At 35.3% G+C, this 25,063-nt stretch overlaps 1 protein-coding gene and 1 pseudogene across 1 annotated transcript; both read right to left on the bottom strand.

Annotated features, from left to right (window-relative positions):
• Positions 1-1,369: 1,369 nt before the first annotated feature.
• LOC113073722 (neural proliferation differentiation and control protein 1-like) lies at positions 1,370-18,381 on the bottom strand. Its single transcript, XM_026246507.1, has 9 exons — positions 17,967-18,381; positions 8,913-9,071; positions 4,890-4,985; positions 3,643-3,846; positions 3,187-3,253; positions 2,406-2,487; positions 2,232-2,311; positions 1,758-1,857; positions 1,370-1,657 (listed from the first exon to the last, which is right to left on the bottom strand). Exons 1-9 carry the CDS (start codon positions 18,070-18,072, stop codon positions 1,577-1,579), a joined length of 975 nt encoding a protein of 324 aa, XP_026102292.1. The 5' UTR covers positions 18,073-18,381; the 3' UTR covers positions 1,370-1,576.
• Positions 18,382-22,484: 4,103 nt separating this feature from the next.
• On the bottom strand, positions 22,485-24,998 carry LOC113073724 (ER degradation-enhancing alpha-mannosidase-like protein 3; annotated as a pseudogene).
• Positions 24,999-25,063: the final 65 nt, after the last annotated feature.

Genomic DNA, 25,063 nt, shown 5'->3' with positions numbered 1-25,063 from the left:
ATATTAAGAGAAATTAAACATTGACAGGTGTTTCAGAAGAATCCAAGATTTGAGATAAAGCATACACTTTTGACAATCAAAGTCCTTGATATTCATATAGCTGGTGCAACACCATCCATACGATCCAACTTGATTTATGGAACACTGTAGTTGCCCCAGTGCATTTAAAGAGAAGTAATTAAAAATATGATACAATATAAATCTTATAAAACAAAATAAACTAAAAAAGTAATCAAACTGAATAGTCAAATGTATTCATTATTTAATATACACTTAATAGCCGATTTTATTTATGTGATACAGAACATCTTAATTGCTTGGAAATAAAACTATGATTAAAAAAACTGGGGTCAGTAAGACTAAAAAGACAATTTTAAATAAATGCTTTAAATTCAAACTTTCAGTTCATTTAAGAATTATGAAAAAGTATCAGTTTCCACAAAAAAGCAGCACAACTGTATTCAACATTTATAATAATAAAAATCTGCAATTTATTAAAATTTATGGGGAACCATGTGACACTGAAGATTATAGTAATGACTGCTAAAAATTCAGCTTTACATTTTAAAATATATGGAAATAGAATATATATATATATATATTTATAAATAGCAACAATATTAATGTTTTTACTATATTTTATTTTATCAAATAAATGTCTTGCTAAACATAAGGGACATATTTCATGACCGAAAACTTTTGAATGCAGTCTATTTATATATATATATATATATATATATATATATATATATATATATATATATATATATATATATATATATATATATATATATTTATTTTTTTTTTTTTCATGAATCTTAACCGTAATCACAGCTAATGTATTTAAAAAGTGTGATTGTTTTATAGCTCATATGCAATAACATCTTCACCCATACACTTTAAGAAAGTAAAATATAATACATTTAAGTTTATTTATTTACACTAAAGTGATTTGAGCACAGGAACCTCAATGTCTCTCTGTTTTAGTTTAACTAATATTTAATTTCCTGACACTACTATTATATAATTAAATAAAAAATAATTCTCAGATGAGGAGAAAGAAATACTGTGTATTTCTTATACACAATAATCAGAAGAGGTGCTGCTGGAGGCCGCTTTGCCCAAAAACATGAAGACTGGTTCAAAAATGACATCTAGCTGAAAAAGATAGAGATAATAGAGAATCGGTTTTAAAAGGGAGGTGACATAAAAAGATGAGAAAACCAACCCCAGATTTAAAGAATGCAGATGTGGTGCAAAGAAACCGCATTAAAAGGCCGGTCTGAGTTTCCACTGAGAGTTTGCGGTGCAGGAGTTCTTTCAGATTTCATATATGTGCATCTGAGTAAAAAGAAAACTGTTTAACCACTGCTTGTGTATTTTACTTTTATTTACCCGGTTGACTACATACCATCTTCTTCAGTATCTTAAGTTTGGGTGTTTTTCTCACTTTGTTCTGAGATTTTCCAGAAAAAACAGTCAATTTTTTCATTTGTGTGTGGTGTAACGGATGCAGTGTTAGACCTATTCTAAATGTATGCAGGTGTGTGTGTGTGTGTGTGTGTGTGTGTCTAGGTCAGTTGTGGGAGTGTCCATTTCTCTGGGAGTGCAACGTGGAGTCGTCAAACAGTGGGTTTTTCACTTCCATCTCTCCAGTCTAGAGAATAAAATATATATTACTTATTTGAATTAATAGGGTCATAAAAACACATGCTAAACATGCTGAAGAACTGCTAAATGTAAAAATGTCTACACACCGGTGCCAGTCCAGGGCACTCGTACACAGTGAAATCTCCCACTTCATTCTCCTCATCTGATGTGGCCCCGGACTCGGAGACTTTAGGTTCTGCTTTATGTCTATGTTCAAAATCAAAACAATTCTATTAATGTCTATAACAGGTATAACACATTTTATGATACTTGCATGCAAAGATTAGTAAATACATATCTTTCACAAAGTAAAGGCCGTTTCAACTCCGTTGTCATTGCGTTATAGGAAGTGGAATGTATTATGTACATGAAAGTGGAAGCAAATAAAAAGGAAGGAAACGAGTAAGGAATATTACATGCAATTTCACATTCATGTTCTTGGTCAGCATTCTCTGAATGTGACTTATGATAAAAATGCACAAATAATGTTAAAGGAAATCACCAGGACAGAGAGAGAGAGAGAGCTGAGAAGAGATAATGCAGCTAAAGCGACTAAACTGATGATGAGAACTTGTGCTTACTTGTCCATTGAAAGCATCTGTTGTTTCTGATGCTGGTAGTGATACATCTGAGCACTGTGAGCCAGATTTGCATCCCCAGACTGAAACACGGAAAGACACGGTCGATTACAAAAGTGTCAAAGTGATTATTTTATTTTTGGATGTATGGACTGGCATTAAAGTGAATGCTCTTACTGAAGTATGATTATTATTAGGGCCTGCAGCATGAAAGGCAGGGTAATCAACTTTCTGAGCCAGACGAGTTTCTCTCTGTACCCTGTAAATAAAAAAGGCTAAAGTTGGCAACAGAAAACACTGAGATTTACACTGAAATGTAGATTGTTTAAAAGAAATACACACTTAATTTCTTTAAATTATTTTTCAACTAAAGGTGCACAGAACGTAAAAAAGAAAAAAATTAATTAAAATGAGAATATTTTTATAATATATATTTTTAATGGCTCTGAAAATTATATAAAAAAGACATTTAAAGAATATAAAAAATTAATTATATACTCAAATATGCATTTTTCTTATTTAAAAGAATCCATACATGGAAAAAATGTTTTTGCTAAATTTATAAATAATATTCAAACTATTTTATGAAAAACCACAAAACAGAATATTAAACAGAATATTAAAAATATTATAAATAAATATTTATAATATGCAATACAAAATAGTTGGCCATTTTTGTTGTTGTTGTTGAGCTTTCAATAAAATAGTTAAATACCACAGAATTCATTTGTACTTTTTGTTGTTAAATTGAAAAAAAAACGTTAGGGGTTGCAAGACAATTTCAGCAATAAAAGTGAAATTGAAAACTGAAATTTAGAAAAGCTTCTATCTTTATCAGGTCATTAGACTGAACAGGAAGTTTGTTAATAACACACTATAGGGCATGATAAAGGTTTAAGCTAACAAACTGAATCACGGATAAATAGAAATAACAATAATAAAAAAGGATTCAACTTACCTGATCCAGCAGACGGCAGCGATGATGAGCGCCATGGATCCCATGATGATGCATAAAGATATCATCACTGCTCCCGGTTACAAACACACACAATTACAAGACAGAAAAACAGACAGACAAGAAAAACTATGAGAAGGACTGTCATAAACAGATTGAAATGAGGTACACTCTCAATAACAGCATGTGCATCAAGTGTGCAAACTGACACATGCCAGAGACATTTCAATACAATTCAGAAAGGCTCACAGTGTACTAACATCTGAGGACAAGCCAATTATAAAAGTAACATCATGTGGTGAGCCTGCTGTTAAAATGGCTTCCAAAATAGCACATAGAAAGATTTCGGCGGAAACCGGGTCAAAAAGCATGCTGAAATGATAAAAATAAAATCAAGTCACAACACACTGATCATAATTAGGCTTTAAATAAAAACAGAAAAAACTTAGTGACACATACAGACTAGCAGGCTGTCCCTGGAAGAGTGGGGGGAGATGATCGGCCCGTGGCGGTCCGATGAGTTTGTGACTGGTGTGGGAGATTTAGGGGTCTGGTGCGTTGGCATCAAAGGGCCACTGGTCGCTGGTTCCACAGTTGTGGCTTTGTACAGACTCTTCTGCTTCGATTCTGACTGAGATTGCGGAGAAGACTGAGAGCGAGAGTCTAAAGAGGTGAAGAGGCAGAGAAAGAGAAAGAGGCACAAAATTTCAGCTGATTTGCAAAAAGGCCTAATATTACCTAGTTTGATGATGCAAAAAAATTACCATCACTGTTTTTTTTTCATACAAAGTAAGTAGATTTTTCAAATTATATATGTTTCAGCTTTAATGCACTTATCAAAATAAAAAAAGCAGTCTAACATCAAAAAGTTTTAATGACAAAGAATGTATAAAAACAATATATATCTGCACACGAGTTGAAAATATGTTCAAATATTACATTTAATATCAACGAGCTTTACATAAACACAAGATTATAAATAAACATGCTTTTTTCACAAAATCTGAAATTTTTTGGATGACGTAAAACGCCTGCAGATGTAGCATCATGCATTCACTGGCCATATTTCTACCCTTAAAATCAGAATTTGGAATAAACTCATGTTTTCAGAATCATTCATACATGCACAAATGGGCTGAGAGTTAAACAAAGAGTTCTAATCTGGCTCAGAGGTCTGTCTTTGTGGCATTTTTTCATGTGATGAAGGGACAAGACAACACTTCTCCACCTTATAAATAGTTGTTGAAAAGAAAAAATGCTACAAAATCCAGATCAGATCAGGTTTTGTGAAAGGGTGTGACGTCCAACAGTAAAACAGCCACTTGTTTTGGAATCCAAAAATTGAGTAAGTATTGTAACAAGCACTGGATTTGATTAAACAAATATGATATAGGACATTATTCATTTTTGTCATTATTTTAGCATTACATTTTTTTTAATCTAATGTTTCTCATGTTACGGCAATACATTCCTGTTTGCAGTATCTTTCCACTGTTAACTATGCAGCAAATGTTTCTGCGATTCAGATGTACCGTTATTTGTCACACTGGCGAAGCACACCACATTTAAACAGAAACTTCACACATAGTAAAGAGCGAGCGAGGGGCAAAGTTCAGATGGGGTTTGTTATGAATCATGACCGCTATAACCGCTTCACTACCTCGCTAACCATAACCACATAGATTTAAAGAACACACAGTCCAAACCTGGCTCTTTGACTTGTAACATTTGCTGCTTGGCAATGACAGAGGACAGATAGTCGATTTCTTCATCAACGACAGGATGGGAGGCCGTGGAAATACCTGTGGAAATAAAGATAGAATGTGACATGGTAAAAACAGCAATATATATATATATACAAATATACAAAATCAAATACAAACATGGTTCTGCCATTGAACAGGTACAAAAGTACCATGTTTATTTTTTTTCTGTACTTTATCCCAAACTTATTTCAGCTTATTCAATTGTATTGGGAGTATATTATGAAACTTTGGTCTATGAGAGAAGTGTGATGACTGGACTGTGTGTGTCCTGAGAGTGAGAGTGTGCCCGAGTGCTGTTTGTTTGACACGCTCTAAAGGGAAAACAAAGACAGCACATGGTTTAATGGCACGCTTGGCCAGACAGTAACTGCATTCCACGACTATGGAAGATCATCTCTCTTGACAACCAGTGTGTGTGTGTGTGTGTGTGTGTGTGTGGCCAATGAGAGGGTGTGTGTGATCGCTCGTAACCTCTTACACACTGGAACACAACACTAACTCCTGCAACGTTCAGAAGGGAAAGAGCTGTGAGGGTTGAACCAGTGAATCAGGAAACTGATTCCAAAGAACTGATTCAAAGAAAGGAATCAAAACTCTTGAATGAATCAATAGAAGGCAATATTGAGAATAATTCAGTCTTAGCACTTCCATGCTCAATGGCATTAATTAAGAGAAAATGTATCAACATAATAATTTAGCATTTATAATGGTAACAAACTAATATTCATTAAATTATCCAGCACTGGTAGAACATGATCTATCAGCAACAAAATAATATAATATGTATGGTCAAACTTCATTATGTCGTAATAGATGGTAAATCAACCAGCCCTAGGGAAATAATAACATAAAAATCAACAAAATAATATTGAATAAACTATAAATATTCATTACTTCATTCAAACCCACCTGATAATTTTTTTTTTATAATAAAAAAAATAACAGAATATATTGTAAATATTATTTACAGCATCCAGCCCTATTGATTAAATTTATATTTATATATTATATATATATATATATATATATATATATATATATATATATATATATATATATATATATTATATACAATACATTGTACATTATGAACAAGTCCTAGTGGTTAATTTTATTTTATTTTTAATAAAATTATAAAAAATATATCAGTAACACTTTACAATAAGATTAATAATAAAATTATAATAATAAAATAATATCAATGAATTAACTAACAAGGAGTAATACAAATCTTTCTTAATGTGAGATTAATAAAATAATATTGAATACACTATAAATATTAACTATATTATCCAGCCCTGGTTGGTTAATTTTATACAGTCCAATAATAAAAAATAATAATAATAATAATAATACTAACAAACAAATAAATAAATAAATAAATGTGTGTGTGTGTGTCTGCAGGCTCTTTGTATTTCCAACAAAATAATATCGAATAGATCATAATGTAATTATGTATATCACCCAGCCCTGTTTTTTTTTCCTCTTCCTTTAAAACACACACATTGACACGCAAGTCACACACGCACACGCACACACAAAGTTAACAGCCATGAGAATGCGTGGTGAGGTGTTGCATTTGGTACAAAGCTTGTGTCTGCAAAGAGCTGGGAAAAAAATAGTGTCATTTCCATACAGCAACATTATGTTGATCATCATCTTGCACATCAAACTTTCCTCAGCACTGTACCACAGAGAGCTAACAGACCGGGGCTACTAGAAAGCACAGCGTTGATTGTGATGAAGGCAGGTTTGTGTTTAGTCTACAGAAGACTGGCCATCTGCCTGATGTGACAGAACAGAAGCGCACATATCACTGTCTCCACAGCAGGTGTCAAAGGAGGCGGATCAAACCATCTGCACTTGTTATGAGGGGACAAGTGGACCTGTAAATCTGTGATTTACACATAACAGTCCAGCCTGACTAGAGCTGATGTACGAGCAGCAGAATTAACTATTTCATAAAGACTCAGCAGGTGCTAGATGTAAAAAAGCAACTGTTTTCACAATTTTACAAGTAATTTAATCTGTAAACACCACAATGAATCAAACTTTTATGAAATCAAATGAGTATTTGTGAAAAGTGAATAAATAAAGATTAATTTTAAACTAAGATTATATTATTCGATTTTCATTGCTACCTACAAGAATGTACTGATGGGAAAATTCACACTTTTAAAAAAAACGGTTTTTTAAGCTGTAAACAAAAAACTAAAAGATGACTGGAGTGCGTTTCGCAGGAAGACACTGTTTTAGTCTCTACTTCAAAACTTCATGTTTAAGTCAATGTGTTACTTGCTGTTTTTGTGTAACTGAAATTAATTAGCCATTTCTGAGTGAAAATTGTTCCTGAACAAATTTTTTTTATTTTTAGAATGGCAATATTTAGACATATAATGCCATGACAAAATTGTGCTTTGATACCAGAGACCATTTACTGTTTGAATTTGCATGTAAAACAAGCATTTTAACGTGAAATAAAAAGAATGCATGAATTTGTCTGACTCCTGAGTTTTGTTAGTTTATCATGCAGCTTTCAATAACTAAACATACAAAAGCTCTGACATGCATCTAAATCCAAACGGCAAAAAAAGGCTATTTTAGTTTTATCTAAGTTTTGGACGTGTTTATACTGCCATCTAGTTGTGACTTCACTAAGTGCATTGGTCAGAGATTTTTTTAAGTGTTTTTGACAGAGGATTGACTGTTCAAATAAAAAACAATATAGTGATGACAGATCAATACAACAATACAATTATTATTGTATTGTGTGATTCGCTGAAATGCAAGTTAACACCGAAATTGTACAACCAGACAGTCTGTTTCAGTCAATGTGATTAAAATCAGGAAGGTGTTTATTGACTGCTATCCTGGTCTCTGGTATCTCTCTCCGTCCAATCAGATGAGACTGCTGACCTACATAGACCGATGACGATTAGTCCCAGATGCTTCGGTTTAGTTGATGGCTGTTAAATACCTTGCCAATGTGGCCCAAACTCAACGGCTGGAAAAAAATTAATAAATCAGGATTTCAAATATATTATGGGGCATAAAAATCCACATGAATTTGTACTGTTCTTTAAAACTCTAAAAACGCCAAGTGTTATATACTCATGACAATATTAAAGCAAAGAGTCTTGTGACAGTCTTGTGTAAACTTTAACAGCAGGTGCCACCTTGGTCTAACATTCACTATCGCTTTAATTACGCTCTTTGAAGAGACAAAACTGCTCCGATAATCAAGGTAAACTATCCTACTTGAGAATACAGAGCGGAAAATGTTTCATCAATATATCTATAAATCAATAATGATGTAAAATGCACTATTAAATTATAATTATATTATATAATTAAAAAAAATGAATACAAATTATAATTGATATATATAATGAAAAAATATATATATACAAATAAAAATAAAAAGAATAATATATTGCTAAAAATGATAATATTGTGCACAAAAGAAAAACCTATTGCAATAGATTTAAAAAAAAAAAAAAAACAGTGCTATTTTTATCTTTATGCTATAGCAGCTCTCACATGGAATTACATTAAAGCCAAGGCAGCACACAGACACACGCGTGCACGCTTCCAAGCAATCTGATTAAAATCAGCCATGTGCTTCAACCACACGGGGGGAGAGAGAGAGAGATTAAGCATTATGTTCACCACAAAACCAAAAGAAACAGTGAGAGAGGAGCGAAACGAGAGCATAAGCACAGAACAGATGATGGGAGGATCTGCGGTCTAAACCATCAACATCATCTCCTCTTTCACAGTGGCTTAAGTTCCAGCCGAGGGTTCGATTAATGAATTCACAGTATTCAGCTCGAGGAAAACGGTTGTGTGTCACCTGACTCACAGTTTGTTGATGCACAAGCACCAAAGTACAGGTCAGATTAGACAATAGTTGCTAAGTAAATCCTGACACAGTAGTGTTAGGGTTAGGGTTAGTCTTCGTACCGTGATGGTGGTCCCGGGGAAAGTGTGTACGGTGAGAAACACAACGTCCTGCTTCATCTTCCTCCAATGGGGTGAGGCAGGGGCCACAGCAGGAGGAGCCGGGCTTGCAGAAGTGCCGCCCCTTTCTGGCACAGTCTATGTGATCGGGGCACTTGTTTGCTGAGAAAATAGAAAAGACATGATGAAAGAATGATAAGTAAAACAAATGACACAGTCTAACTTTTCTAGTGCCCTGAAGTGCTATGTCACGTGCCATGTGTTTGAATATTAATGTGCCTTAAAATCATTATGCAGAAGAGCACCAGGTGTTAAAGGCAGGTGAAGAAAATGTTGTTTATTCAAAGTCATCATTTCCTCTGAAACCACGCTTGCATTTATAGGCACCTTTAATGTTTTTTATTGGTGTTGCTGTTTCTTTAGGTAGAGAATATTATTATGCCACTTTAAATATTCACATCACATGTATAAGGATAGAACAGAAGGAAATGAAATAAAAGCCTCCCGCAGATGCTGTTGATATAGAGCTTTCCTTGCATTGAACCTGAAAATTCCTTGAAGGCTTGAAAACATTCAATTGTAGAAAGTACCAAATGATATCAATGCTATTGAATTGAGTCTGCCTCATATTCTTGACTCTCAACCAGAGAGACTCGAAAATCAGTCATCGGTACAAACACCCTTGAATGACTCAAATCGGTCCACGGATGCAATCATAATCTCAGCTCCTTCTCTTCAATGGCACTTTTTCATATGTGCTCCTATTCTCTATAAACCCCTCCATTTTCTGTGTAATTCACACTGTGGGGTGCAGAAGGAGACTGAGTCAGCAGCAGGTGTGTGTGTGTGCCGTGATAGTGCTTGTGGATTTCATTCTGGTTAAGGGTTATTTTTTTTATTAACACTATATTTAAAGTGTTACTATGTCCGTCCGTAGTGTTATTACGGACGTCAGTAGGAACTCAGAGCCGAGTGTCAACCTAATAACAAATGTTCCATCCGGAAGAATTTAAATCAAACAATCATTCATGATTTGACGGCTAGTTCCTAAAGGAGAATGAAGCTTAACTGGACTAATGGTCTAAGACAAACTTGTTTAAATTTCAAATGGCTTACAAAAACTGTTTTTATTGTTGCAGTGACATTTTATTCACAGGCCTCCTTGAGGACGATGTGTTTCCAGGCAACAATACGTATTTTAAAAAAAGCTGTTATGAAAGCATAGCGGTGCCTGCCAAGGCTTATGCTTCCGTACACCACAGCAGGAATAAAAACACACACACACACACACGTTTGTTTTTGGGGACATCCATAGGTGTAATGGTTTTATACTGAACAAACTGTATATTCTATGGCTCTATACTAACCCTAGACCTAACCCTAACCCTCACAGGAAACTTTGTGCATTGTTACTTTCTCATTCTGTATATGATTTATAAGCTTTTTGAAAAATGTCATTATACAGAGTTGTATCTTGATGTCACAAAAACAAGAGCGCGCGCGCACACACACACACACACACACACACACACACACACACACACACACACACACACACACACACTCTGTATTCTAATAGACATTTTAACAAACTAGAAACAATTTCATTTCAATTGGAGACCCAACAGACACCAGAATTTGATTAATTAAACTCCCTTTGAAAAGATGAGGTCAGATTTAAAAAAAAAAATAAGTCATGCTCATCAAGGCTGCATTTATTTAACCAAAAATACAGTAATATTCTGAAATATGATTACAGTTTAAAATAACAGTTTTTATTTCAATACATTCTTCAATTGTAATTTTTTCTTTTGATGGCAAAGCCTAATTTTTAGAATTTTTAAAACCTTATTCCAGTTTTCAGTGTCACACAGTCCTTCAGAAATCATTATAGTATGCTGATTTGCTGCAAAAGAAAAATGTATTATTATTAATGTTGAAAACAGTGCATGCTAAATATTTTTGTTTAAACCGTGATAATTGTTTTTTTAATTCTTTAATGAATGAATCGAAAGTTTTAAAGAACATCATTTATTTGCAATATAAATCTTTCCACTGTCACTTTTGATCAAATGAATGCACCCTCACTGAATTGAAGAATACATTTATTTTTTATTCATTTTTTTACTGACCCCAAACTTTTGACTAGTAGTGTCTTTAAAATAGTAACTGAAATATATAATATCAGCATAAACTGCACAAGCCCAAAACAACCATAATCTGTCACACACCTTGTTGGCTTTTGGCAGGTTTCTACCAAGTGACAGATGAATTCATGCCAAAAATATGATAGAGTTTAAACTGACAAAAAATAGGGAACATTTTTCTGTCTCCCCGTTTATGTTTATAGGAAATATTGTATATATATATATACATAAATCTTGTGTGCTGGTGGTGTGACATACTCGTTAAAGCTTTTATTGATTCCTGCAAGGATCTTGCCATCAATTTTGACTAGATCACCATTGTGCTGCTCAAAATGCATTGATTTCTGCTCATCAGTTACAGGATACAGACCTCTTCTCTCATTAGTTTTTATAAAACACCACCAGATTGCTTTTAAATCTGGACGAGGAGTCATGAGAACTGAGATTAACTGACTAATGAGGTGCAACTGTATGTGTGCATGTGAGAGATGCACATTCTTCTAAACACCCCGCTGGGCCGCCCACCTCCAGCCGGTCATGGACATTAATTTACACAATTAACCACAAGCTCAAGCTGCACTTGGAAATAAGGGGGAATTTGGAAGCAACAGGTTTTTCAAGCTACACTGCAGTAAATATACTTCTGTTTAATTACTACTTGACTACAGTATCATTTTGCTCTCTCTCTATCTCTCTCTATGTATATATCTCAAATACATATAAAATAATATAATATATAAAACTAAACAAACTAATATGCTACATAAGTGCATTTATTGGCACTGAAGCTAAATCAACTTTGCACTATGCACAAAAAAAGAAAAGAAAAAGAAAAAATAAATAAATAAAAGAAATGTGATTCAGTATTTTCTATTTGTAAAATATTTAAAATAAAATACTTAATTAAATAAAACAAAATGTAAATAAATAAATGAATAAAACATTCCTATATGGTTATGTAATCTACTAAATATGTTTGGTTGATGTTTTTCCTAATATTTATTATGAACTAGATTGCAAAACAGACTTTATCATGGTTTTAAATGTAGAATAGGATTTTGGTCTTAGAATAGGTGAATTGGTCCCATTTAAACAAGAAAAAGAAATGGGTGAATTCTTCTTTGGTTGTGCTGTTGTGTTACAATCAGACATACCATCATGTAACTTAGAAATAAGAAATAAAACTGGTTGTAAACACATTGTTGTCACCCGTTCAAAACATCTGTAATTTTCCTAAAATAACACTAAAACTTCAAATCTTCCAAGTTGGCTATGAAGAAAGATTTTGTCCAAACATCTCTGGTCATTAGCTCGGCCAAAGAAAAGGTGCACACAATTACAGGAAGGTCAGCATATCATAAATGTTGATTAAAATGAATATTTCTGACCATCTGCTGCTGGCTCAGAAATCATTAACTGAGCTCTGAGCGGGAAGGAAGCCAACATCAGCACAGAACTGCAGAACAGCAACACGCTTACGTGGAAATACTGACCGTTTCCATTTACTTTGTGAGGTAGGACGTTGCAACTGGATAAAAATTTTGCAGTTGTGATAGGAGATGCCATCCATGAACAGGAAAGTGTGGTTGCAAGGAAACTCTCATTGTGTGGATTTCCTGTTGCTCCACTTAAAGTCAAGCTGAGTGCCAGTTCTTTTGCCTGTTTAATTTGGCCCTCTTCCATGGCTGCAGATACCCATGCTTCAGACATTCTCTGAAGATGAAATGTATGCAAATGCAAAAGTTTCTGCCAAAACACATAATGTGTTTAGACACCATAATGCATTTGCAGCTTTTTTCTTTTCAGCACCCTGCTATGTAGTTACTAGGTTTACTAGGTGGCTGCTTTCTGGTCCAAGTCTAACAAACACATTGTCAAGTTTTGATGATAGTCAGAGATCTCAATACAGCTTGGGAGTTTTTTCACCTGTTTTCATCACTTAAAACAGTAATATCACACAATGTGATGTATCATTAATATTTGCGCCATTGTGCTTAAACAAATACTCAATCCTATATCTTTGATCTGAAAATAGACCTCCAGAGTTGACTCTGAGACACTCCAAGCTTTAAAGGCAATGTGCTCACCTGTTTCCATCCATCTGGCTCCTTCTCACGCTCAACACTTATTAACTTCAGGGAATAGTCTACAATCCCTGCTGCTGTGGAAACTACATTGTCCGGCTAACACCCATGTTGCAAGTTATTAATGAAATTACATCTGGATCGCACAACGATCACCATGACTGGGTTCAGTTTCACACAAACACACTGTTACACTCAAATGCAAAATGTAAATATCATAGTACAAGAATATGATTATTGTATATATAATGGTATATCTTAAAAGAAAGAAAAAATTATGTTTGCATCACTCTGATGTGGTACTAAATCTATTTTTTTTTTATTAATATTAATTAATATAGCAATTTGAGTTTGGTATTGTTTATTTTATATTTTAAAAGAAGACTCTTACACTCACCAAGTCTGAATTTATTTGATTAAAATACAATCAAAACAGGAATACTGTGAAATATAATTACAATTTAAAACAACATTTTTCTTTTTTTACATTTTTTAAAATGCATTTAATTCCTGTGATGGCAAAGTTGAATTTTCAGCAGATCATTCGAATATGCTGATTGGACTTTTTGATATCATCAACAGTTTTCAGAGTTTAATATTATCAAACTGTCCAATGAAAACGAATGTAAAGTTCAAAAGAACATTATACATGTCTGTACTGTCACTTTCAATTAATTTAATGCATCCTTGCTGAATGAAATAAGCAATTTCTTTACTGACCCAATATTTTGTACAGTAATGAGCATTATACACACATACATATATACACACACACACATGCTTACACACACTTTACATACATACTATGTATCCTAATTAAACATACATCACAACACGTTTTGTTGACAGAAAATTCATGCAGTTTCTTTAAATTATTTCAATTAATAATTTGAATGAATGTGTGAGAGTGAAGAAATGTAGTAGGCAGGCTTTCACTCTTCATTTGCACAGAGTAACTGATAACGGTTTATTGTAGGATCATTTTAATACTTCATTTCTACAGCAATAAAATATTTGATTGTGGGATTTCTAAGTACAGCCACACAGTTTTTGTTACATCAGACTGTGCTTCAAGTGTCTGAGGGTCTCTTCTAATCTGCCTGGCTTGGATCCTAATTACCAATAAAAATAAAAAACACCCTCATTAGTGAGAGAAGTGCAGTGGAGCACAGGAAATAAGAACCCTGTAAATATTACGCCCACATCTTTCAATAGCCACATTAAGACATTAAAAAGCCCTGCCATGAAACCACCCTTTTGGTTTAGGAAGCTTCCGTACAGTTCAGAAAGTACCTGTGTAAGTCCCAGCTGATCAAAATGTAACTTCTGCAACCAAGCTGGCAACCTGTGTACTCAATGTGGGAAGACTTAAGGGTGGATATTTGCTTACAAGCTGCTCAAGTTCTCAAGGGTGTGTTTGGATTTTATAGTGCATATTTAAACATGTAAACCATGATTGTTTGTGCCTTAACTTATCATGTCCGCGGCTGCTTGGTTCTCACATGGTGGGATTTGTATACAATACGTGGCCTGATTCAGGGATCGGATGCAGAGATAAGCCGCCGCTCTCAAAGTGCGCTCTGCAAAATCATCATTGTGGCAAGTAACAACAAGCTGTTTCCAGATCTCTGTATGGCCTTAGATCCTCATGTTCCCCTGAGACAACAAGTGCAAGGTCCAATTGTGCGGTTACCACAGCAACACAGCTAACCTTTTTTCTCAATCCATACCATCACCTATGAAGAGAGCAATACCGCACTCAGACACCTCACACTACCCAAAGACTTCTTATGTAAGTGCATTACAAAGTGAGCTGTGATGAGAACTGCAGCGTAATGGAAAGAGAATTTCCCTATATGTGAAACAGCAGGGTCCATTTGTTATATCTCTTTTACCCTGTGGTTTATGAGAAGCCGGGTTAAGGTGGCATTTTAAAGAACTCAAGTGTTTCTCAGATTGGTATGCTATAGTGCACAAACTAAAAGACCTATTTTCAAGCCTACCACTTGATTATGCCAAAGCAGCTTCAAAAGGCAGCAATTACCAGAGCTTACAAATCAAAATAAAAGAGGGCTCAGGACCTAGCCCTGTTGTACCTCAAACCTTACATATAAATGTAAAACATTTCCGTGTTCTGACTGAGTTGTATGACTGCAGGACAAGTTGGAACAAAATATACACCCTGGGTATATATTAACTAACAATTTAAATAAACCTGAAATGAAATACAAATAAAATGAATGAAATATTGTAAATGTACCTATTAAGCTCACCAAAATCTACATAGAGACATTTTAGAGCAAAAGATGGTTTCACTACAAAAAGTTATGTTAAAATAAAAGATTAATCTCTCACACAAAAATATGTAATTTTATTTTAAATGACAAAAGCATTTCAATTAAGATATACATAATTAAATGCAAAAGGTCTGGCTGTGCTTAATGAATATGTTTGTACCCTTTAAGCACACCCCTGGTCCATTAAGCTCACATCATGTGTTATTAAAAATAACAGTGTGAACACATGGAGACTCATATCTCAGTGTGCAATGATGCGACTGATTTGAAATCATAGGAGGTATGTAGTAACAAACACATCGATTTGTTTAGACATCAAGTATAATAATACATAACTTTTTTACTTTTATAATCTGAGCTCAAATATGGAAGTGTGCTTAATGGGTACATGAGCTTAATAAGTACGTTTACCCTAAATAATAATAATTAAAAAAAAACATTGAAAAGATTTAAAACTAGAAATTGTTGCCTTGACACCCAAGGAAAGAAATCATTTTAAGCTAAAGTACAAAATTATTACAGCTAAAATAAAAATGAAAAAGGAAAGCATATAAAAAGAAAGTTAATTCAAAATATTAATAAAGACTATATTAGCTTATAGAATAACACTGTATGTGATAATGTCCACAAATCAGCCTGAATTGGGAAAATTGGTGAAAAAAAAAAGACTAGATTAAAGATGAACATTCATGACTGCAACTTTTATGACAATGAAAACATTTACAGAAAATAATTATTGACTATTAATAGTAAAATAAATACTATGTAATAATATAAGAAAACTAAATAAAATAACACATTAAAAATACAATAAATATTTTGCTTTCATATTATTGTAGATATTATTGTTGGAAATGCTTTTAAAAATGTTTTAAAACACACTTGATGGGACCTTCTACCTGGTTTTAATGAATAGAAAGTTAAAAATGTTATAAACAGTTATAATTTTAGCTACCGGTACTTGTTAATTGTCCTAAATGTTAACTAAATGCTGTTTCACTGGCTTTGTATACTGGAAAACTGAAAACATCTAATGGAAATGGAACTTGAATTTCTTTTGGATAAAAAAACTAAATCCCAAAGTCAGAACAATGTTCCAAATTCGTCACCCACCACTGAGATCATGATGATACATTTCATAAATGCGCTCCTCAAACAAACCAATTGGGGGTTTACTTTTCATAAACAGTCTACAGGTTGCTTTGTTCACCATCTGTGAAACGACTGCAAGGCTAGCAGCTCTAGCCACAGATCGGCCTTTCTCTGTGAGTACAACCTGCTATTCTGCGGCGATCAGATCAACAGCCTGAGGGAGGAGTTCAATGTGGCAGCTCTTTTCAGAAGTCACACGTTAGAGAACAACAAACAATCTACTTTACAATGGAAAAATGCATAAACATGTTTAGGCACTGAGATATGAGATGAGAGGGCGAGAGAGAGAAAGAAAGAGAGAGAGAGAGACTAATCAGCCTCTGGAAATGTTACTGAACACTAAAAACCCTTAGAGCAATATGGCAGGTAATAAAGGACAAAATTATCACATAAATAAATAATTATTTTTATATTTTTTCAGCAATCAGATATGCTATGGTTGCTCATTGGGCAGATGTGTGTCAATGAGAAAGCAACTTTGAGAGTGTCGTGCCAGTGTCCAGCTGTTGTCATTCCCACAGGGGTCTGGAAAAGAAGCTTGGAAAGACAATCTCTGCTCATGTTCTTCATGATTACTGCACTCACATCCCACAATCCAGGTCACACAGCCAACTATGAACCTGTCAGGCTATTACAATGAACTTTTGATCCAGTAATCAGACACTGACTCGATGAGCGTGGAACAAAATGTAATCATACGGACTTCCTTCAGTCATATTTCTAATAAAGTAATGGGTCACACTCACCACAAGCTGATTTAAATTCTAAATTTATAAAATATAAATTTGAAAAATGGTGGATGAGCGACTGGCAATTATTGCATGATATAAAACACCATTTACACGCTTTCATTATGTGATGCTTACAATGCAACAACCGTTAACATAGAGTCTTGCACTTGACATTTCATTTTACGTAATTAAATTTAACACGTGGTAGGGACAGTGTAACTTTCTATATCCATAAAAGGGTCCCTGAGTTTAAAACAGTCATAAACAACACTTTAATAGGAGAGGAAATCAGCCACATGGAAATTCCATTTTCATGTTTGTTCCTCCACTTGTTTAACCGGATTAGGGTTTACATAGTCTAAACCTTGTTTATTCTAATTGGCAAATATAATTTGCAAAATGTAATAAGGAATATCCCACATACATAAGCAAAAAAATTTCACCGTGATATAAATAAACTCAAAATCAGCTTTGGAAATCAAGGATAACATTTAAATAGTAGAATCTGAACCACTTTAAATAGTGTTTTCACATCACACTCTATGAAATGCATAATAAATATTTAAAAACAAATGGCGTATGATAAACAGGAGCTCACAAAAGCTGCTGAGCGACTACCATATGTCAGATAGACGGATGATCTTACCAGGCACTGTCGCACCGACGGCGGCGAGGCTTACGCAGATCAACACCCCGGGCAGAATGAGGGAGGCCCGGGCTCGCCGTGCGCTCCGGCTCGGGCAAAACAACATCCTTCACCGCGCTTCTCAAGTCCAGGATACCAGATGAGAGCTCCGGAGTGTCATTCTCACATCTGTGTGGGTCGTACACGACCGACAGAGACAAACCGGCCCGAATAAAGATGCAAGCTTTAACTCAAGAAGAGCGTTAAACCGGTGCCCGCGTTGTACAGAGCTAAAGATAGAGAAGATAGAGGAGATAGCGGCAGGAGGGAGGAGGCTGATAGACACGCTACAGGACAGATTAGAACAGCTACATGCAGCAGCGCGAGGATGAATGAGCTCGTGACGCAATGACGCTGACGTGGATAACGCTTCTCTCAGGTGAGGGGACATTCTGTTACTAACGCAATAAAATATATTTAAGTTTTAAATAAAGAATAATTTGTAACGACACAATTATATAATAATTTATTTGATCATAAAAAAAATAATAGAAGGGCATATGTCATCATAAATGGTCACAGTGGGAACTTGTCATTAAAGGAATTATTTACCCCAAAATGAATATTTGCTGGAAATTTCATGTTCCATGTTCACATCCATTGCTTTTTTCAGTAAAAGAAAAAGTCATCTTGTCTGAATCAGGAGAGAAATGCAAACTTTCTGTTTTAATCAAAGCCACTGCTAGAAAGAACACATTTTTTAAAATCAAGTTGGGCTTTGTGTCCTTAAACTTTAGTTAGTGAAATATAAAGTATTACATATAATATAAAACCCGAGGCATAATTCTTTTTTTTTTTTGCAATTTACTGTATTAGACTATAACATTAGAAATAAATTAGGAGTAGGAAAATGAACTTATAAAAAGGAAATTTAGAAATCATGTTTATGAAATTTTGAATTCATGCTTACTGATAGAGGCACCTAGTGGCTAAAGTTTCCACATGCAAATTGTTCGTTTTTCCGTCATGCATTGCCTCTTGATGACATGAATGAACGAATTGAATGTACAGGTACAAAGAAATTTTTCCTGCATTGTTTATTATGCATCATATTCTTGCTCACAATCTGTGGTATCCAGGGCCATCAAATGGCTCAATGTCCTTACCTGAGTACTGACAGAAATAATAAACAGGTATTAAATGCTGTAAAGATTTTTATTTATTTATTTTGATCACCATCGTTTTCAGAGATCCACAACCTTTGAGACTCAGGTGAAATCAAATGTAACACTAATAGTGAGACATGCAAGTGTTTTAAGAAGTAGATACATCAGATCTGAGAGACCTCTTCAAATTGCTTGGGTTTAAGGTGCGCGGTCTGGATGGCGGGAATTTATACAGAGGACGAGCCACTGCGAACCAAAGAGATTCAAGACAATAGAGACAGGAAAATTTACAAGGTGTCTGTATTCTGATATCTCAGTGAGGTTAAAACTAAATGTTGTAGTGCTGAAACATTCAGCATGTAAGGAGATTTGTGCCGCTGGCTTACCTGTGGATGGATCCGGTCCTGGGACAGAAGGACAGGTAGGATGCACATAGGAGGTCTGTGATTTTTCTACAGGGCTTTCTATGGTGAGTTTTGGTAGTGTCAACTGCAAAAGCATGACGCCAGAAACAAATTCAATGCTAGACAAACAGGTGTCAAACACTGTAACTTTCACAGATAAACCAATAAAGATTTTTACCACCAAAGTGGGACCTACAAGTGTTTCAAGATACCTCTGTTTTGCTTGGACAAGATGTTAGATGTCTGGATGGTCGGAATTTGGCCAAAAAAGGAAGAGCCACTACAAAACATAATGGATTCAATACAAAAAGGAAGTTAATTGCCTGTTTGTTTGCACCAAGTGCAACTCTAAATTTTAAGGAGGCATGTAAGATTACGCAGTGACATCTAACAGAGTGATGTTAAAATTGAATGTTATAGATATATGTGTTATAAGATATGTGGATCACATCACCTCTGACTTGATGCTGACTCAGGAAAGAAGGTCCAGTAGGGGGCGCAGTGGAGGCCTGTGGCCCTCTGTTGACAGTTTCTGGGAGTGTCAACTGCAAAAGCACAATGATTACTTCATGAGGATTCACTCTAAACATGTTTATTTATATCAACGATATAAATGTAATCGTCTATTTCAGTAATTATATATTAAGTTCAACTTTCAGCCTAACAGCATTAGAACAATATTTACACAATTTATTATCCTCTGACTTGGAGAGGGGCGTGATTTCTTTCTTTCTTTTTTTTTTTTTTACACTTTCTTGCCTTTTCCTTGCAAGCTCTTCTCTCCACATCAGGCCTTTTGTAAGCTAAACCAACAAAAAAAAGCAACAAGTTTACATTTTAACATACTGTCCTTAAAAAACAGGAAGAAAAAAAAAAACTTACCTGGAATTCTGATACCAACTCCGTAGCAAATCATTCCTTTGAAAGTACAATTTGAAAAAAAATATTTGATATGGAGTATGAGCTGATGTGCGCGAGTCGATAGATGGACTCGTTTGCAAGAAGACACGATTTCGATGGGACAGTTATCAAAAAACGTATATCATAGAATCATAGATAAATAACGTTAGATTTTGATATATTTCTAATCGAACTAAATGTTAAATATCCAGTTTAAAAGTTAATAATAAATAAATCAAAATGAAAGAAATCAGGAAGAGACACTAACCTGAACTTCCGACTGTTTCTTAAAAAAGCAAAATGTTCTGATGCGGTTTGTGTGATTGAGTAAAAGCTGTATACGGATCCTTTGCAAGACTTACAAAGACAAAATCTTAAAAATATGAATCTTCAGATAAACTACAACCAAGACAATGTGTGCTTCTAAATTATGTATGACGCCACAGTAACTGAATACGTCACCTCAGCGTAAAAAATCTATTCGAAGACACCAGGGAAAATACATTAAATGTTTGATTAAAATCCTGTTCATGCTACTTTGTTATAATTTATGTATGTGTGTTAATCTCTAATATATATATTAGATTAGATATTAGTTATATCTATAATAAAAAAAAAATTACATCACAGCAAAATAGACAATTTAGGGTCATAAACTTGATTTTAATGGCAAGTCAGTCAATACAAAACAGCTATCAAAAAGATGCTATGAAAATCTTGTTCTGTTACAGAAACAGAATATCACATCACTTTGGCCCTCAAGAAATTCTTCAGATTCATCTCAAATTAATGTATAGAAAATATCTTAAGAAATAAATATAATCCCATCTGTATTATGCCCACATATTGAAGTAAATCAGTCATAAGCCCTTTGTGAAACAAGAGGTACACAGGTTGACATCTGTTTGAAAACAGCCATCAGCGACACAATACAAGGTGTACATCGTAATTAAGACTTGAAATGGAAAGGTTTGGGGCTGATATAATCATTCAACAGCATGCTATAAAGTGACAGATTGTATTCATCTCTGAGCTACATTATGGCTGTGTGACACTAGAAGCTAGACTAATAACATTGAGGCATCTGAAATATTCTCAGATGATATGTCGAAAGCGACAAATCTAGTGTAAGCAGCACCTCTAGTGTGATGCTGAAGTTGTACGTGGGACAATGGAGGCTGTCAAAAATTGCTAAATTAATTTACATGTATGTATAACTAATAGTGATCATCACCCTGACAGCACAAATGATTTATTTATTGCACAAAAACATGTAAATATCACTATATGATCTGCCTGCATCCCGGGCTTTCATTACAGTCGCATGTTTTTGGTAAAGGAAAGGGCAACTCTCTCAAAATCATCCCTTGGTCAGTCACTGCTTGAAAGCAGGATGAATGCATTGGCTGCAAATATGCACACACATACACAAATGCACAGATTTAGTATAGGCACATTATGAAATGCACAGAGTCTTTGACATAATGATAAAGGCCACCATCCATGCGTTCCACACACACATGCATACATGTTCAAGTCATAGATCATTGATTTCCCTGATGTTTATGTATCGAAAACATGTTAAACTGTGTTTTACTGGTCCATTCTCCCTCATTTAAACACTGTTTTTGGGGGTTTGGTCATAGGAGCCCTGTGTTAAAGATGTCATGTAGACTTCAAGCCACTTACACTTTAAGGATGATAATAAAAAAAAAAAATGCACAGGACTGACAACCGTTGATCCGAAAGAAAAGACAAAGAAAAACATTTAAATAAAGTCTAATCCACATAAAGTGGTGTGAGAGATTCTTGTACACCTCTTTAATACCCAAAACCGACTTCTTTTCAATTGTAGACAATTGAGAAGAATGTATTGCAACTACCATAATATCAGCGAGACAGGAGCTCTCCCTCTGTTCAGATCAATATAATTCCAACTGTGCAAGATAAGACCATCTTAACCAGGGGAAGACTGACAGTAACAGCTCAGGTGGAACAGTCCAGGCTTAGCAGAAACATATTCATTAGCACAATCCGCATTTTCTGATCTGAGATTGGTGACAGGAGCAACAGCCCTGTGTTCTGTGAAGGGGACCGTGGTCACCGCTGATCCCGCAGTCAGGGGCTGCTCTCAGGCTCTTTCTGCAGAGAGCTGCAGGTCTCCTGGTTTTCACCCGTCAACGATGCAGCCTCAGTGTCTTTCTCGCTTTGCTCCCAGCACCAGCTGGATGGTAGTGCTTTCAATCTCACCCTCCGCAAACTCGTCCTTTGCTATACGGAACTTAATATTTAACTTCTCAGGTTTTTTCTAAAAGGAAAAGAAAAAAATATATATATTACTGAAGAAAACTCAAAATTGGAGACCATCTCAAAAATGGTCAGGCATCTTTAATCTATAAATTGTGCAAATGCTATAATAAACAATTATTATATATATATATATAATATAGGTCAAGTCAGTTACCTTTTCCTAGTTGTTTCTCTTTGGGCAGCAGAAGGACATCCACATTGTGATGTTCTTGCAGAGCGGCACTGAGTGTAGCTCCCTCTTTACTGAAGAGGAACACCAGGGGAACTGTGATGTCATCTGTAGGTTCTCCGTCTCCAACCATCTGGAACAATGGAGTCTCAGCACTGCTGCTGCCCTCTCTGTGATCTATGAGAACATTGAAAAAAGAAGGAATCCAGTTTTTTAAGTTGGTTAGGAAGAAATCATATGCTAGTCGCAAGTAATGCTAAACTAGATCTCACCAACGAAGATGACTCCGGTGGCTCCTGCTCCTGCAGGCGCCGAGCTTTTACAGCGAACATGCAGTCTCCTCTCAATGCCAGAGCTATGTGTCCCTGCATCTCTAACTGCCGTTTTCAATCGGGCCACAATGCTGTATATGGAACACTTTCAGCAATACTGCCTTGCACCCTTAGAGAAAGACACAGAAGAGACAATAATTAAAATGTGGTAAAATGTCGGCATAGCCCAGCACAAGCGAGATTCCATACAGTTGCTCACCCATGCTCTTGTTTGGGTAAGGATCCATTCCAAACTTTGTGGACCAGCCGTGAGGGACAGTTCGACCCAAAAACGGAGGGGAAATGAGCTCAGCAATTACGTGGCTACCACTTTCCTCATGCTCCGGTGTTTGGCTCACCTCAGCAACTAGCTTTAACTTGTACCACACCCTTCTGAGAAGTCCTGTGGAGAAAGAGACAGATGAAAGAAGAAATAAATCACAGGTATTCCAACGGGTGGTCCCAGTGTCACTTGAAACTATTATTAAAAAAATAATAATTAGGTAGATGAAATGAGTAAAAAGGACACTGTAAAATAAATTGTTATTCCTGGACATATCAATATTGTATAAGTATAAAAACAGTAACATATCTTCCAGACTATTAAGTCGCACTTTTTTTTTTCATAGTTTGGCTGGTCTTGCGACGTATAGTCAGCTGCGATTATTTATCAAAATTAATTTGCCTTGAACCGAGAGAAATGAACTAAGAGAAAAACATTACCGTCTACAGCCATCAGAGGGCGCTCTATGCTGCTCAGTGCTCCTGCAGCCTACACTGAAAACATAGAGCGCCCTCTCCCGGCTGGAGACGGTAATGTTTTCTCTTGGTTCTTGGTTCTAAATAAATGCGACTTATAGTCCAGTGCGACTTTTTTTTCCTCATCATGACGGATTTTTGGCTGATGCGACTTATACTTGTGTGACTTATAGTCTGAAAAATACGGTATATAAATAATAGTAAAATAACACTGATTGGTCCAATGAAAGGAATCGTTCTCGCTGATTCACCGGAGAAGATGAGCTTAGGCTGGCGGAGACCAGCTCAGTAAGGGGCGTCAAAGAGATGCCAATGCTTTTCAGAAACTCAACTGGCTCCAGGCCTGTGTCATGAAGAGGCAGTTCAATCCCCCTGTGTTGAGAGAGAAAAAAAAAAAAGAAAAAAAAAGAGGAGGTTAGGTCTTTTTCTCTTATACATGCTGCTTCATGATAAACCTGTAACATGTGACCCACCTGACAGTGAGGGCTGCTGCGTTCTTCCCAAACCAGTGAGGTTTATAACCGTCTCTGATAGTCTTGGCAAAGGTGGGGTTGTTAGGGAACAGGGTTTGAGCACTAGGGCAAGAGTATGAAAATAAATCGTCTTCATGAGCTTGAGGTTCCTGAAAGATACACAGTGATCATGAGACTGTCTGAAACGGTTTATTCGCAAATGTTTTATGTAATGTTCCAATTTTGGATAGAAACATCGCTATTTTAGACAATTACAGACAAAAAAAAAACACCAAAAGTTGCAGCTGCAGAGATGATCACATTGTGGGGATTTAAATCTTTCAAAACCAAAGTCTGAGAAACATTCAGTCGTAGACAGAAAATAACTCCATAGGGAGAATAAGGTGAGCTCTTACCGTGTTGTTGGTATGACAGGAGGGTTGGATCGTAGACAGAGATACTGGAAGCAAATGAGCCTCAGTAGTGAAAATATAATCATCAATGTTTATAGGCAACTGGCTCTTCTCTGAGAAGAGCAGGTAGAGGTACTTAAACATCTCAGCTAGGAAGAAGGAATCCATCCTTAAAACGAACAAACATAAACATAAAAATGATTTTACTACTTGCTGCCTTTCAAAATTCATCTA

This window comes from Carassius auratus, unplaced genomic scaffold (genome assembly GCF_003368295.1).
Source record: "Carassius auratus strain Wakin unplaced genomic scaffold, ASM336829v1 scaf_tig00012829, whole genome shotgun sequence".
In the NCBI taxonomy this organism is placed as follows: Eukaryota; Metazoa; Chordata; class Actinopteri; order Cypriniformes; family Cyprinidae; genus Carassius; species Carassius auratus.
Note: the sequence above shows the minus strand (reverse complement) of the source record. Positions and strands in the feature narration are given on the sequence as shown.